Source organism: Colius striatus, chromosome 18, assembly GCF_028858725.1.
Source record: "Colius striatus isolate bColStr4 chromosome 18, bColStr4.1.hap1, whole genome shotgun sequence".
NCBI classification, from domain to species: Eukaryota; Metazoa; Chordata; class Aves; order Coliiformes; family Coliidae; genus Colius; species Colius striatus.
This window is the reverse complement of record NC_084776.1, coordinates 7,116,773-7,133,809: the sequence shown is the minus strand read 5'-3', so window position 1 is coordinate 7,133,809 and position 17,037 is coordinate 7,116,773. Positions and strand designations below refer to the sequence as shown.

The window sequence follows — 17,037 nt, the reverse complement described above, 5'->3', positions numbered from 1 at the left end:
AAGATCTCTCTCTGCTGTTTGCTTCTAGGATATGAGCACAGTCATCAAAGTTTACAGGCCAGTTTTCTTATAAAAATAAATATATGATAATGGCTTTAAAGGTTCAAATTGTGAATGAAGAAGCTCTACATTGACATGCTGCTTAGGAACCACAGTCAGGCCAAGAAGTGAGGAGGGCAGCATTTTCATAGAGGCTTTATTCTTCAAGAGTGAACGTTCCCCCTTGAAATCCTTTTTCTGTTCTTTCTCTCTTCCATTCATCCTCTTTGGGGGCCTAATGTCTTGTGTGGTAGAGTCCTTCTGTGCAGGACTGGAAAGAAGCAGCAGTATGCAGCATCTCATAGGCCAAGGGCAGTGTAGGAGCAGAGTCCTGCAATGAAAAAGGGAGACACCTGGATTCTTGGAGGTGGAAGATTATAGTTTGTCTGCTTCCCCAAGAATTGCCTGAAGCTGCTGCTTCTCCATTGACTTATAGATCTCAAAGCTTTCTGCTGTGGTCCCTCCACAGTGCCCTAGTGAACAGCCACAGTCACAGGCAGTGAACGTGGGGAAAAGTCCTCCAGAAACTGAGTCTGCTGGGTGGATTCTGGTGCTAGTTTCAGACATACACTGGCCTCTGTCATGCTGTTGTTGTTGACAGAGCTGCTGTTGCGACAGGGCTCTTTTGCGGGACGGATGGCCACTAAGAACTGGCGCTTGAAGGTCTCACTGAGGGCGATGTAGAGGAAGGGGTTGAGGCAACTGTTGGCATAGCCCAAGCTAATGGCAAAGTTGTAGGCATAAAAGAAGGCCATGGATGGTGTGTCGATGCCGAGGTGAACCAGCTGGAGGATGTAGAAGGGAGCCCAACAAATGAAAAAGGCAGAGCAGATGGCAACTGCCATGCGAGTGACCTTCTTCGTACGTAGCTGGAGGCTCCTTTGGGGCAGTGGAACCACAGTGGTGGCCATATGCTGGAGAATCTTAAAATAGACCACACAGATCACAATCAATGGCACAGCAAATGCCAACATGAACTGATAGAGGGTGAACCAGTAGATATCAGTCTCTGGATTGGGAAGTAAGAGAGCACAGCGGACAGTCCCATCCTCCAGAGGCATAAGACCTGCGTACATCCACACAGGAATGATGGTCAGGAAGGAGAGGAGCCACACCAGGCAGATAACTAGACCTGCAACACAGGGGGTCCGGACATAGGTGGATTTTAGAGGATAGACAGTCGCCAGGTAACGGTCCAGTGTCATCACTGTAAGGATGTTGGTGCTGGTGATCTGGCTGTTTGTGTCCAGGGCGGTGATGATGGTGCACAGAGGAGCTCCAAAGTACCATGAGCCATTGCCTAGGAGCTGGTGGATGAGGAAGGGCATGCCCAAGAGGAAAAGAAGGTCCACAATGGAGAGACTGAAGATGAAAATGTCAGGCACAGTCTGTTTGCATCTCAGCTTTTTCTTCTTGATGATAGTGTAGATGACAATGAGGTTCCCCACAATGCCCAGGAAGCAGATGATGCTGAAGAGACTGGGCATGATCACATTGGTGTATGGTGCTGGCTTCTCTGCTACTGCCAAAACAAACCAAAGCAGTGAGTGCAACCCCGAGGCAACCTCCTTACACCTTTATGTGCTGGTCCTTCCCTGCAGCTGCATCTCCCTCAAAGACTTATCATGGAATGATATTTAATACCCTCTACAGTACTTGCAAAGGCTTAGCTGAGGACTTGATGCTTCCTTCCCCACCACTCAGTACATGCAGCACACCCCCCAAATCTGGCCAAGTGTAAGCATCTTTCCTCAGCTCTCCTGGTGTACTTCTGTCCTGCTCTGAAACTCCCCAGCTTTCTTTGAGGGTACTAACATCAGGCTGGTGTGCCTCTGCACTCATCAATGTCTGACAGAGTTGATAGTAATTCTTCTTCTGGGGAATTATGGGTGTCCAGCCATGTCTGAGGGGAGTAGATGAGGCAACTGGTGCTTTGCACATCAAAGACGTAAAGTCTCTATGTGGGGGTCGAATTCTGGATATAGCCAATTCTCAGGCTGTTGTACGAAAACTTCAGCTCACCTGTGGTGTGGTTTATCTGTTGTACAGTATGAGACAATTCATTGGTCATGCAGACTGGTAACTAATGCTTACTGACATTGTGAAATCTGGGACTGTACTCTGTCTGTGTGCTAGTCTTGTTGTCAGGGTTAGGCCAGAGCATGCACCTCATTCTGTTTTCCTTCCCCTCCCCTCTCTCTTCCTCTACTTTATTTTCTAGGAAGAAACACAGTTATCTATCCAGACAAGGATTTAGGAGAGTGTTTCAAAGTGGCCACTGAACATGGAATGCTCTAGTTCTACAAGGAGAAAAACGTGGCTTAAAGCTGCTGTCTCTGAATTGTGGATGTAGTTTGGTTTTCATGGCAAAATTCTTGCCTCATAACACATAGTTTATGAGCACTGATGCTTGACTGTTGCTTTTTAGGGTGGAAGGCCCAAACTTAATAAAATTCACATTTGACTTGTCACTAACTCAGCTTTAAAACCATGTTCTGAAGCCATAAACCCTCACTGCCAATCAACAGGGATTTCTGCTCCTAGGCACAGAAGGTGGTGTCTAAGGCACTGACTGTTGTCTCTGTTCTGCAAGACTGCCATGTGCAGTGTGTGATGCAGTCTGAAATCGTCCTTCTCAGCTGAGGAAAATCTTGTTTCATCTGATTGCTCCTCTCCTATGGGACCTGGTGGGTTTTCTTTCTAGGGGAAGGCTTTGTTCCAGTTATTTATGTGGCTGTTATAGAGACATGTGTACACATTACAGCCTGTAAGCCTAGACTGCTTCTATCTCTCATTGAATTGCAGATAATTTAATGAGGTGTTAACTGGAAATGCTTTCAGTCACTGTACTGCTCCATCTCCTTAGCAGCCTACAGCTGTAGGAGAGGTGGAGAAGTCTTCTCCAACAAAACCTAGGGAAATCTTGAAAATGAGATTAAGTGAAATAACAGATACTCATTGGGTGTTGTCTCTGCCAAAGCAGTATTTGTTTGCTGATGTGGTATTTACTGACTTTGTTCTCAACAATATTAGAGGCCAAACTTCTCCAGATTTACTCTGATGTGACAGAGAAGGTTGACTGAATTGGCAAGATAACTGAGGCTCTGCCACTCGCCTGGTGTGTGGCTGGAAAAGTATGTGCCTTATCAACTGTATGTAATATTTCGGTGCTGTTAAAATGGAACCTGATGAGCTGCCACCACCTTTGTCCTTCAGAGCCTTAGCCATTAGCAAGGCTAAGGTCAGAATCCAGTAGAGTGGTTGCTACACCATTTTATGAGGAAGCCTCTACACAGATGACAGAAAGCAACCGGTGAGGCACAGGAGAACTGGCAGGGACCTGAAACTGAAAGCCAGACTTGATTGATATGACAAAGAAGCCTGGTTGAGGCCATTCATTGGGGTTTAAATGTTCCCTGTTCCTCCTGGCTGTTCTCTAATGCAAGGAAGTGCCTCACACAGCTATTGGTAGATAACATACTGTCATCAGCATCCTGTTGAGACCTGATACTCTTCAGCATCTATCTTGTGCATCCCCTGAACGCTCAAGCAGATCTTATGCCTCCTTAATGCTTGAAGATGGCAGGCTAGAAACTGGAAGATGACAACTGTGGTCTTGCTGTTCTGTATGTAGTTATTATGAGTTCTATTCTCCTTTTTCAGCCCCAAACTTTATTATAAATGTGATGGGAATGGGTTATATGAGTGAAAAATAAAGGCCGCTTGATTAGCTGGAAATTGGAACAAAATGTCCATTTCCTGCAGTATAATCAATGCAGTGCTCATGGTGATTCTGTAACATTTGGAATTAACTCAGCTGGCCTTAAAGCCAGGTTGTATGCCCAAAGGCTTCATGTGTAAGGTAGTTGGTACAGTGCTATAGCATCTTTCCTGCCATTGGTATTTATACAATAGGCTGTCCAGGGAGGTGGTGGAGTCACAATGCCTGGAGACATTTAAAAGCCATGTAGCTGAGGTGCTGAGGGACATGGTTTAGTGGTGGGCTTGGTAGTGTGAGGTTAATGGTTGGACTTGCTGATCTTAAAGGTATTTTCCAATCAAACTGATTCTATGATTCTATGCAGGACTTTCAAGTGTTAAACTGGAAGTTAATGTAAAGCTATAGTTCATGTGTTTATTATAGACTGGAGTTGGAAGATCGTGATTATCAAATACTCAAAAGCTCTCCCTTTTCTAAACCCTCTGAGTTTTCAGTGCTGCTTCTGCATACATGTAAGTGGCTATATTTTGTTTACTGAAATAGCTGCTTCTGGCATTGATTTCTCCTTGTGTATACGTCTGTGGCTGCCCTGTTACTCTTTTTTTAAAAGTCTCAAAGGGAACTGCACGATGTGAACTGAATGAGGCTGAGGTGATTGTCCTCAGCCATGCCCAGACACATAAGAAAATGCTTTAATCCTTACTCTTAATCTTTATTGCATTTTAGAAGGAAGTACCTCAGGCACACTTTCAGTTTATAAAGGACAAACTGATGGAGAGGGAGTCAAAGACCAGATATCAAACATCTTCTATTGAAGAGTTTCACCAACTTTCACTATCAAGATTGACCTTGATGGTGACCTAAACTTGATTTGGGAACACGGAGAAAACAGGAGACTGATGAGTATCTCTGCTTCCCTCTCCAGCGATGTCTCTCAAGTTCCCTGTGCCTTGTTCCCCTCCCTGTCTAGCTCAGCTGGTTCATCTCTTCTCTGCAGCTAAGACCAACGGGCTGATGAAGTTATTAGTGTTACACAGCCAAAAGATAGCAAACCGCTTCAAGACAGCGGTGCTAGCGGGTGGCAGTCCGGCTTTACCTGGGTGCGGTGTCCCGGGAGGAGGGCAGCGCCGCGGGGGGGGAGAGGCCCGTCCCGCCGCCCCTCCCGGGCCCGGAGCTGTCCGCTCTCGGGTGCTGAAGGCGGCTGCCCCCGCCGGCATGCCGGGGGAGGTGCTGGAGGGGCCGTGGCCCTATGCTCAGCATCATCTCCTTCACGGGGTACCCGCCTCCCCGAAGCCACGCTAGGCACCTCAGGCTAAGAGCTGGAGAGCAGCCCGAGAGGCATGTGCGTGCGGACGTTGCCACAAAAAGCTCTCCGCGATCCCGCGCCGGCCCCCGCCCCGCGCAGCCCCTGCTCACCTGAGCCGTTCCGACCCTCCGGCGCCGAGAAGTTGCGGGAGGAGTTGGCGGGGGCCATGGCAGTGAGTCCCGGTGCCGGGGACGGAGAAAGTTGGTCAAGTTCTCTCGGCGGGTTCGTGGCGGCAGTTGGAGTGAGGGTCCCCCCGCTCCTTCTCCCCGTTGGGGCGGATGGGGGCCGTGCAAGACCCCTCCTTTAGCGGGCAAGCAGAAGCTGCGGCTCAGCTGCGCTGCGCTCGCCCACTCCCGCCCCGCCGAGCCCGGAGCAGGTACTGACATCAAAGAGCAGCTGACTCCGTCAGCCACGTCGTCTGAGAGCATCCCTCCACCGCCGTCGGGTGGGAGGGAATGTTGGTGCCGCGTGGGGAGCGGGAGGGGGCTGACCCCCAGCCGGGGCTGTGCAGTTCCTCGGTAGGGCTGCACCCTTGCACATCACTTCCCCATGCCGCCCCCGAAGGGATGGCTAGGATCTGTGCCCTCCCAATTACAGACAGCCTGCTCTTGCTATCGTCAGTAGGAGAGGAGTGTCAGATTTTGCCTTTTAAGTAGCTTTAGTCTCCTACCTTCAGTGTGTATTTTTCTCTCTTATGGAAACACATGTCGTTTTCAGCTCTGAGTCACAGGCACATCCCTAATAGTGAGGCTGGGGGATGTCAAGGCACCAAATTACCCACTGAAAACTGTTGCTTTGACCCTCTGACCTCTCTAACTATAATTCCAATCTGAGACACTTCACTTGTAATGAATTCTCTGCTGTTCCACTTCTTGCCACAGCTCACTTGCTTCCTAGCACCAAAAATTAGCTCCTTTCCTCACTCAATTTTTATTTGTGGTTTGGTTTTTTTCCCTTAAAAATACTAGGCAAGAACCCCCTTGGGTTTTGAGAAGCTGCTTTGCTCTTTTTCTTGGCCTTGCCAGAGAAGTAGCCTGCTCTTTTCTATGGCTATTGTACACCCTGCCCACTGTTTATGCATGAGTTGGGTTCCTGCACTATGGTTTGATCAATCACACGTTACCAGGGTAAAAGGATCATTCTGTACCTCTGAGCATTCCCTACACTGAAAAATTATGAAAACCAACAGCAACAGGCAGCTTTTTCTCTGTGGTGGAGTGCAGTGTAGGGAATTGGGTTTGCTTTATAGAAACTACATCTGTCTGTCTGGAAATCTCCCTTGCTTCTGTCTTTTTCTCTGTAGCTGCAAAGACTGGCATCAGCTGTAGGAGCCATTTCTTGGAGCTCTGTAAGTCTGCATCACTCAGGACTAGAAGTATTCTGTACCATTAAAAATGAGTCCCAGCACACATACCAGCAAGATTCCCAGCATGGGCTGTAGGCCAGATTTGCCAGCAGCATTTTCAGTATGGGGCTTTTGCTAGGTAAGCCAAAGTAGCTCATCATTATTAGATTGTCCTCTAGTGGACCAACAGCAGACAGAAATCTGGAGCATGCTTTGTCCAGGCATTGTAGCTCTTAGGAATTGTAGACAGTCTGAAGCCAATTTGTCTGCTATGCTGTGAGGCTTTTGCTGAGTCTCTGAGCTGCCTCAGTCAGTGACTGGCACAAGAGGTTTTTCCCTGGCAAGTAACAACAGCATATAAGATAGTTTTTAACCTGCACAGCTTGTGAAAAAGTGGTGTTTCTCAATCACTTAATATTTTCTTAAAATACTCTTTTCCCCCGCCTCCTATCTTGAGGAAATGATAGTATTCATCTATATGGGCTTACTACTGCAAAGCAAGCTACCATTTGTGTACTGATGTGATGGAGCTATGGCAGGAAAGCTATAGTGAGCAGGGTGCTGTCCTCTGCAGTGAGTGCCTTCATGTGATTTTGCATAATCCAGTCTTGAAGCACAGAGTAGGAGTGTTTGCAAGGGAAACTGGTGGGCAGTTGCTATTCCAAACACTTTCCCCGCATAGGCAAGCTCTTACTCACTTTCCCTGGAGAGGAATGAGCTGTCTTATAGCTTTCAAAGAAAGACCTCGACATTTAAATTTAGCAGTTTCCAAAGCACAGCGTTATTTTTAATTTGTGATGTCAAATATTGCTGTTCACTTAGAAACCACCTTGCATTTGAGAAAGCTGTGCTTCCCTCTTCTCAGCTGTAGGGGCAGAATAAACCGCAGCTGCTCCATCCCTGACGCACATGTGTCACAGCTGCAATGACAAAGCCATGCTCAGCACTTGAGATTGACTTCACCAGCGTGGCTGTGTGACTGTGTTGTTATTATTGGGCTTTTCTAGTCAGACTTTGGCAAGGTTGGGTTTTCCCTTTTTGCTGTGTCAGTAATCTATGGAAGTTCTTGCCCCAAAGAGAGGCTGCTCTCTGTAAAACCAGCCCTGCCAAGTTGAAGGGATAGAGGGAAGGAGAGGAGTATTAACTGCAGCCATTGGTGATACACAGCCTGTCTGTGCATAGAGCTCATTGTCTCCAGAAGGAACAGGCACAGTAATAGGCTCATTATCTGGCTGAGCGCTTGAAGACAGCAGCTCTCTGAAGGACAAGTTCTGTGAGTGCTCATCTACTAGAAACTGCAGTGGGGCTGAGCTCTCAAGGGACCTTGGAATATGGCCAAGGAGTTGCACTAACCACTCCATGTAATTACAAGGAAGACCAAGGCACTAAACCCTTGAAAACACATCTTAAAAGAGAGATATATTAATTAACATTTAAGCAAGGAGCTGCCATCTCGACAGCCTAATGATGTAGATAAAGGTGTGGAAACGTTGCACAGTCCTTGAACATAAAAGAAAAACAGAATTACATCTTCCTACAAACTTGGCATCACCACTGCCTTTAGACCATCCTGTCTGCAACATCACTGCTACGAAGAAAGATAGTGATCTCCCAAAACTGCTGCTAGGCAAAGTCTGTGACTAGGGAATGAATCTGGCTGGTCTAACAGTGATTTAACCCTGAAAGGCTCCTGCATTTCTGTAATGAGTTCTATTTCCTGCGCCTGTCCCAGCTGGAGATCCCGTCTTACGCAACCCGAGTGGAACCACAGCGACCCGTGGGGCAGGACGCAGCGCCGGCTCCTGTTACTGAGCTACTGAAACCATTTCCCCAGCTCGTTTCACCAAATAGTCTCTCATTAAATGGAGACTTTCTCGTTTGCTAAATGTTTATTTAGCACCTAGCTGCTACTCTGATTTGCACTCTGGAGAGAGGAGCCTTCACTAGGAGCCAAGTTGCAAATCCTCCTCTCTAACTCACTGCTCTCCTTATTCACAACTCCACAATGAGAGAATGGGCCTCTGTGTTTTTATTGCTTAGGTCTTTGTTCATATTGATCAAACAGCCTAATGGGTCAAGTTTCACCCTTGCAGCAGCCTTATGGGTAGGGATGATTTCATTCAGGATGTGTTAGATCTGGTGCATCGACCCTCCATACTGGTCAAGTACTGGCTTGAATACTTGTTTCTGCCCAAAAGCTGCACATCAATCTCGCCCCTCTTCAGGCAAGACTGGTAAAGTAGTTTCCAACCACTGATCCATTTTACCTCCCTTGGTTCTGGAAAGTGAATCTTTGCTATCACTTCTTATCTACAGGGAAGGAAAATGTCTTGTGGCAAAGTTGAATAATTTCCCTAAAGCCACATGCTGAGCTTGAGGTAAAAAATTAACAGTAATTCTCCCTACAACAGCGCTGGCTTAGACAGCATCTTATCCATCTTCCTGTAATGATTATTTCGGAACAATTGTTTGTATCCCCACAGAGGGATGTGTGCTGAATGTAATCATTTGATTTAAAAAAGAAACAATGCAGAAAACCCAAAGGTTTGAAGGAGTAGCTTTGTCAAGGCAACTTGGTGGTGATTCAGGCGTTGCTGTCATCGATTTAGATACGTGCTGCATATATTGTCTGGCTGATTGGAAAGAAGTTGCTCTCATGTCTTGGTGCCTCATTCAATTCAGATCAGCACTACTGTGTGTTGCCCTGAGCTGCTGTTATTGAACATGGAGCAGTGGCCTGAGACTCAGCTATAAGCAAAGCCCTGACTTCCCAGCTCCCAGCCTGTGCTTTCCTTTACGTGTGTGTCTCCAATGAATGCACCAGCGTGAATCCCCTTTCTCAGCTGCTCAGTAGTCACATGTGGCTTTACAGGAACACTTAGCTAAACAGTCATCTAAACTCTATTGTTATTCATGCTGGATTCCTAATTAATTAACAGTAAGTGGACATTTATCTAAAACCAGATGCTCACCTCCAGGTCCAAGCTGCCTGGTCAGTCCTGGCTCATTCCAGTCCCATGCTGCTCATTTGAGGTTTTAGCCTTCAGCCTTTGCCTATCCTGGTTGCTCACAGAGAGCCAAAGGCCAAGGCAGCAGCCTTCTGTGGTTTTGTTTTCATTGCTAAGGGTTAGAGAATCCCAGAGACAAAAACACAGCCAAAAATAACTAAAGAGGACCAAGCAGAGCTTGCCCTGTGACGGGGAAGCTGAGAGGCTGGTGGGCTCCCCAGCAGTCATGGCTGATGTGCTGAGGTCCGGGATGTGGATGTATGCTTGGTGAAATGGCCAGATCCAGTTGTCAGAGATAAGAAGCTGCCAGCAGCTCTTGGCATAGGACAGAAACAGTCAGGAGCCCCCAGAGGAGGCAAATCCTGCTGCAGGGTATACAGTGTTAGTCACTGTGCTTCCCTTTTACAAGAACAAGGAAGCAGCAGCTGTAACCTGAATTCCTCCTGAGGCTGAACAGAGGGGAAGAAAGTTTTGGCTCCGAACTGTAGCTCTCGGATAACTGTGCACAGGGCTCAAGAGGAGGCAGAGCCAGAGGATTGTTGCGGGGGGTGGTTGATGACCAGGAATAGATGTCAGCACAACCCAAAATGAGTGCTCTGCCACCCTTTTGAATGAGAATGATGGTGTCCAACTTGGAAATATAAATTTTAGATCTGAGATGAAACAAAACTAAAAATCCTGAAGAGGTTCAAGTCAGGGAGATGAGATAAACTCCAGTCAGTGCCTGGAAAGAGCTGTCACATAAAATTGCAAATCCAGGCATGAGGATTTATGACAGAGCTAAGAAGAAAAAAAAAGAGGTGGTGTTTTATAACCACAGACTGATTCTGAGCAGGGCAGGAGGGAGGAAAGCAGTAACAGCTGCTTTTTGAGCTGTGATGCATTGAATCCACCTGAAGTCCAGCAAAGCATTTGATACAGCATCTCCCAGGAATTTCTTAGGTTGAAGATATGGAGAATCACAAAACCTGTAAAATGAATAAGGAATGAAATCACAAGGGGAGAGTGATGTGCTGAGAGGGGGGTTGTTAGTGATGGTCGCATGTGATGGGAAACCCTCCTGATGTGGACCTGCAGACCCCGGGAAAAGCTCTGCTCCAGTCAGCAGTCGGGTCCCTGGAGCAGACAGATGTTTCATTCCTCTCTGCTCCCCCCTGGCAAATGAGCCATATGTGCCCTGTGCTGCCCCTGGGCATGGAGACGTCTGCTGGGGTTGGAGGCAGTGGCTGAGGGCACTGGAAGAGGTGGGAACGTTTCAAAATGATAACAAAAAAGTAAAATGATGCTCACTTACGAAAACAATAATTGGTAAACCACTTAACCCCTTGGGCTGTTAAATGCAAAGAGCAGACAGATGTTTCAGCAACAACAATTAGCATTTGTTACCAGCTGGGAGTTCATTAGTTGGAAAGATGGGAGAAGAGCAAGAGGTGGGTTTGGTGTGAGCTCCCTGTTTGACCTGGCTCAACAAAAGGCAAGTGCAATTCTAGAAGGGATCGGGTGAGATGTTTTGCTGGCAGAAGTTGCTGCTGCTGTGTGAGGTGGGGGTGAGGCTTCCTCTGGAAACCTGCATAGATTTTTGGATTTTCATATCCAGATCTACATAGAAAGTCGAGCTGCAGAGAGATTAAGTGGGTCAGGGCAGAATCAGGGCACAGGGAGGTGACTGGGGTGGTGCTGGAGCTAGTGCTGAGTCCAGTTTTGCAAGTCAAGCTCACAGAACAAGATGTTTTCTGAGATGGTGCTTTCTTTCAGACTCGATGCAGGTTTCAAGGGGAGGGTTAAACAAGCTACAAGTTGGCTGTCTTGCTGGTTGCCTTAAAATATTTGGAGAGAGTTCATCTGGATAAAAGTCAACCCCAAATGTTATATTTGATTGACTCAGTTCCTGGAGGGTTTTGTGGCAGCAGAGGATGCAGATACATCAGTGCAATGCTTTCTAAATGTCCCAGTTTGCCACTGGCCCTTTTTCTTTCCTTTCCCCCTGTTTTTTCCAGCTGTGTGAGAAGGGCTGCTGGTCTAGAAGGCAATGGAGATATTTCTACTGCCTCTTGCCCTGGGTTATTCCTCTATGCAAAGGCCGCTTCCCACATCTAGAGCCACCACAGCCCTGTGGTTCAGTGCACTCAGATCCTCTTCCTGCCAACACCACGCACAGTAGCCTTGTTGGTTTGATTCTTTTCCCCCTTCTATGTCTTTTTATTTCCACACTGGGGTGACAGTCATTGCCTTTGTAAAGTGAATTGAAATGTATTGTGCTAAGTTTTGTATGGGAGCCTGTGTGTGTGCATGAGTCTGGGCTGCTGAGGTTGCAGCTGGGACTGTCAGCAGACACAAGAAACCAGACCTATCTCTAGCTCCAGGTTTCTTTCCTGTCAGAAAAACATGGTTAATTAAAGCCTTCTCCTGAAAGGAATTTCTTAGCTGCACTAGAGGGATAACAAAGAGAAAGCCGTGTCCTTAATCCTGCCCTTTCATCTCCTGGAAATTCCTTCCTCTCCTGGCTTTTTCTCTGTGTCCTGATTGTTAAAAGAAACGAAAAATAATTTCCACTTGGAAATAAACCAAGAAGAAAAAACTCCAGCCCAGCTGATCGCAGCAGAAGCCAAGGAGATGGGAGCTGAAAGAAGAGAGAGCTGTTAATGAAGCATCAGCAGCGAGCCAGGGGCAGGAGCTGGAGCCCATCCAGATGGCACCACTAATTCCCTGCATCCACTTCACACGCGTGTCCTCTCGGGGAAGAGCCCGGCAGAGTGTCTGTGCTCTGCAGCCACAGCGTTGCCTGTGGCCCCTGGAGGGGATTTGTCTGGGTTAGTCCAGGCCTCCAAATCAGCTCATCCAAATTCCCACTGTGGATGGGGAGTGATATCTTCCCCCCGACTGTCTGAGGAGAAGCAGAACCCCAGACTGGTTTTTGGCATTGCATTCCTGCTGGGATGTATCAGTGCTTCAGTTCATAGAATCACAGAATAGTGGGGTCTGAAAGGGCCCTACAGAGCTCATCCAGCCCCTGCTAAAGCAGGTTCCCCTTGAGCAGGGGGCACAGGAGTGTGTCCAGGTGGATTTGGAAACCTCCCAAGAAGGAGCCTCCACACCCTCCCTGGGCAGCCTGGGCCAGGGCTCCCTCACCTCAGCACCAAAGGAGCTCCTCCTCCTGTGCCAGTGGAACTGTTTGTGTTCCAGCTCATGTCCATCACCCCTTTTCCTGTCACTGGGCACTACAGAAAAAATGTCACCCCATTTTCCTGACACCCACCCTTTAGGTGCTTATAAGTGTTGATGAGATTCCCCCTGAGCTTTCTCTTCTCCAGGCTTAACAGGTCCCACAGCCTTTCCTCATAAGAAAGATGTTCTAGTCTCCTCATCATCTTGGTAGCCAAAAGTGGGTCAACCCAGGGTTCAAACCCAGGACTCACCCCTGCATCCTCAGTTGCTGCTCTCTCTCTGGCCACCTCTGCCAGCATGGCATGGAAGGGCTGGGAGGAAGGAAGATGAGGGGTGCTGAGAGGCAGGGAGTAATGAGAATGGAAGGAGCAGGGTGGGCAGTGTGGGGAGCAGGATGCCTTGATGGCAGAGCAGGCTGTGGCCGGGCCGGCAGCGCCCCTCCGCAGCCCCAGTGCCCACAGCTTCCTTCATCCCCACTCAACCCGGATACTCGTGTTTCCTGGCCTGACAGATAAGGCGGCCTCGCCGTTAATCAGGAGTCCTGGAGAATGGGATCAACGCGAGGCAGGCGTGCTGCAGAGTTAATCTCTTTACTCCCCGATGATGGATGGAGCTCATTGCAGCCATTAATCAAGTCTGTGTGAGTGCACCGGGCAAAATGGATTAGACACTGTGCTCTAGGCAGAGGTGCTCCCTCAGTCCCTGGGCAATCCTGGAGGATGCCTGCAGTGCCAGCGGGGCTGCAGTGGCACGAGTGACAGAGGGATTACGGCTGCCAGGTCCCAGGGACAGCTCAGGTGTGTCCCTCCTTCCGCTCTGCAGGCACAGGCTGTGCCCATCTCTGCAGGGATCAGGCTGGAAGTGGGTCCTGGCCATGGCTGGATTTGCTCAACCATGGAACCACCTTCCCAAATAGTGTGGAGAAGCTGCTGGGATGGTTTCAGCTGCATCTGAACATCTCCAGTTCTGCACTCCCAGGTCTGCTTGTTACCCAGAGGAGACCTGGTTGTCTGTGCAGCAAAGTTCGGGTGGCAGCAGAGCGAGGGCATCAGGCAGCAGAAACCACCTGTGAGCCCCTGGAGACTCTGAGAATGGGCTGTCTGGGATGAGCAGGAATAGGGCCCACCACCAGATCACCAAACCTGGTCATGGCTCTGCAGAATCCCTCATAAAAAGCTCTTTTTTCCTGATGTGAGATCAATGCAGAGGCAAGGGAGATGATGAACTCAGCTGCTGAACTGTGCTATGGGCTGCTTTGCACATAGTGAGCTTGAGGAGAAGTGTTTTGGGAGCAAAGCAAGATTGTTGCAGGCAGCATTATAAAACCACTTTTCATCTGCTTTGGAATGGTATCAGAGGCATCGACCACTGAAAATAACCCCAAGTCCTTGTCCTCTGAAGGGAGAAACTCAGGCCTGAGGAAGCAGAGGCAAATGTGCTGTAGCCCAAGTGTCACACCACAGGGAGCAGGGTATGGATTTCCATCTTGGCCGTCCCTCAGCACCTGCTTCTCCTTTAGAAGCAAGCGGCTCAGGGTGTTCCCAGGGGGAGCCCTGAGCCCCAGTCTCACTGAGGCGATGCCCGTGGCCCATCCGCTCCCTGCCACGCAGCAGCTGGAGGTTGCAATACCCACTGACAGCCAAGGAGTTGTGGTTTCCTGATGATTAATGACACCTCCCTCCTCTTGGGAGCCATTCAACCTCCACACTGCTGGGCAGTAACACTCGGGGTGAAAACTGGGTGTTTCCAGAGAATAACTCCCAGTGCAGGGGCGCTGGTGCTGGGCTTGTGGGTTGGTCTATTCTCCCCAGGTGGCTCCTGGAAGGGGACCCATATTCTGCAGGCAAATGGTGCCTGACCTTCATTTCCAGAATGGGTGCAAGTGGATAGGCAGAACTCTGGAGGTTTATTAACAGACATTTTCTTTTTCCCCCTCTGCCTTAAGTGCAAAGCCCAGCTGACATCAAAGCAACAGAAAGTCTAATCCTGTTTTGAATCAGTGCAAGCACACGCAGCGAATGTTAAACAGGGAATCCAGCAGGAAAAAAAGAGGAGGATTATCTTTAATTTCCTGAGTTGAGAGACTGAGCAAGGGAGACAGAGAGAAAAGGCACAGGACCAGAAAGAAGTAACTGTCAGCATAGGGAGACTCGTGGAGGAGGAAATCGGGTGGACGTGGAGAACAGTGAGAGCAGCAGCAGATGTACGTGTGCATGGAGAGGTGAGTCTGGAGGGAGCTGAGCACACGGGGAGGTTGCTGCTGCCCAGAGCCTTGTGCCAGCACCTGCCCAAGTTTCTGTGTGGATGCAGGGGAAGGGATTGTGCATGGGCTTTGCTGTGACAGGACAGAGGATGTTGCGGGCTGTAACTCCCAGCTTGCACATGTTTGAGCTGAGGCTGCAGAGTTGCGTTCTGAGGGAGCTCAGAGCTGGGCTCAGTGGGGTGGTGTAAGCAAGGGCTGGTTACCTGAGGCTGTGTGTGTGCAGGGGACGTCTTTGCTGGGAACTTCTTTGCTGGAAGAGACTGTAGCTGGGCAGAGCTTCCTAAGTCGCCTCTGAAGCCGTTACCTGCTGGAGAGCTGGCTTTGGGTGGTTTATGCTTGCTGTCACTGGCAGGTACCCCAGCTCTGATAAGGGCACAGCCACTGCTGCTCTTCATACTACATCTGATGTTCAGCTTCTCGGTGCACATGCACATGGAGCTATGTCCAGGTCTGGCCTGGGGCTGGGATGTGTCCTGGCATTGAAGCTTCTCCAGCAGCAGTGGCTAGCCAGAGGCTGTAGGCAGTGGCTATGCTGCATGTGGTGTGGGGGCAGGAGGTGGCTGAGGCCAAACTGGCCCAAACCCTTCTCTGCTAGACCCTGGTCTCTGGGAGCCCATCCTCCTCTTCCTCCTTCTCTTTGGCAATGCATCTCCCTCTTGTTCTAACCCCTTAATTTTTCTCCTTGGATTTCTTCCAGTAGCAGCTATTGCCAGGAGGGCTTATAGAAGGTGGTGGAGTAAATGCATACTTAAGCACCTTGTGTGTCTGGATCTTCTGTCCTTCTAGCTTTGCCCTTGACACTGCAGCCAGTGAGGTAGAGTGCTGAGCCAGGTGGGAAACACCTGCTTGGGGCATGTAACCTGAGGGGGAGTGGGTCCCTGGGCAGGAAGGGGTCCCTGGGGGCGGGATATGACTGCTGAGCACCCAGAATGAGACTGAGACTCGCTGGGCTGCTTACGGACAGGACCAAAACAGCAGCAAAAGGAGGAGCCTGAGCCACAGCTGAGAGGGGAGAAGTCTGTCTCTGTCCAGCTGGTTCATAACATACTTCAAATGTTTTGGATGTCTGGCATAGGCCTTTGCAGACCTCCTACCCACTCAGAGGGGATGAGGTGGTCATGACTTTCCAAGTTTGGCTTTAATGAGTGAGCACTGGGTGTGAGAGTCTTGCACTTTTGGATCTAGGAGCAGTGTCTGCCACAGCCTCATAAGGAGCCAGCGCTGGCAGAAGAGCTGCTGTGGATGCTGCTGTGGGCATTGCTCCTGCCAGTGGGGCTTTTTCCTGACCTGCTAGCAAGTGTATTACTTTGAGGCTTTTTACCTCATCCTCAAAATAATCTCAGAGTAGAGAGGAGGAGTTTGCACAGCTGTGATGAGCTGCAGCCATCAATCAGCCATCCAGGACACGGGCTGGGGAGAGCTGGCAAAGCGTTGCACAGTGACATTTTGAGCCAAAACCATGTCAGCCGGAGCAGAAATTAATCTGCTCCTCCTCCTTAGCCCCTAACCCCAAAAAAGCTGCTTTGAAAGGCTGCGTCGAATTTAAAAGAACTAACTTTCCCAATACTGTGCAAGGAGACGATCGTTGTAGCAGGGGCCTCTAGATGGCAACATCGACCTGAAGAGCTGCGAGCAGGAGCCGGGACCCCGGTAGAACCGAGCAGGCTGGCCCGGTTGAGACCCCCCCAGACGCCGCACGCAAAGTGAGGAACACGAATCGAGGCTGCCTTGGGCACCTTTCAGCAGGGGCTGAGGACAGGGTCGGCCGCTCAAGGGTGTTTGCATCCCAAATCCCCTCTAGACTGCAAACATCTCGTCCTCGTGCAGAGTGAGCAAAATGTTAAAGGAGTTTCTCTGCCGTGGAGATTCAGTCGATGCTTTGGGCACCTGCTCTGCAGACACGGGGGAATAAATGTCATGGTAGGTCTGGAGGCTCTGCACAGTGCAGGAGCTTTGTGTGAGGATCACCCACCAGCCATTCAGCCCCCAAGAGTCAATGGAAAGCTGTGAGATCCGGGATAGGAAATGGGGGCTGCTGCCTGCTCATCCCTGCCCTGCTGCCTGCACACGGGTAGGGGCCATCAACCAAAGGCACTGAGCTTCAGTCTGGAGTTGGAAGCACCGAGATGTGGTTTTAATGTTCAAAGGCTGTGCTAGAAATTGTGGGTTTCTAGTAAATTGGGGTAAGCC

The 17,037-nt window shown here is 49.3% G+C and overlaps 1 protein-coding gene across 1 annotated transcript; it reads right to left on the bottom strand.

Moving 5' to 3' along the window:
• Nucleotides 1–512: 512 nt before the first annotated feature.
• On the bottom strand, nt 513–5,234 carry LOC104563409 (melanin-concentrating hormone receptor 1-like). Its single transcript, XM_062011113.1, has 2 exons — nt 5,177–5,234; nt 513–1,561 (listed from the first exon to the last, which is right to left on the bottom strand). Exons 1-2 carry the CDS (start codon nt 5,232–5,234, stop codon nt 513–515), a joined length of 1,107 nt encoding a protein of 368 aa, XP_061867097.1.
• Between the last annotated feature and the right edge of the window lie 11,803 nt (nt 5,235–17,037).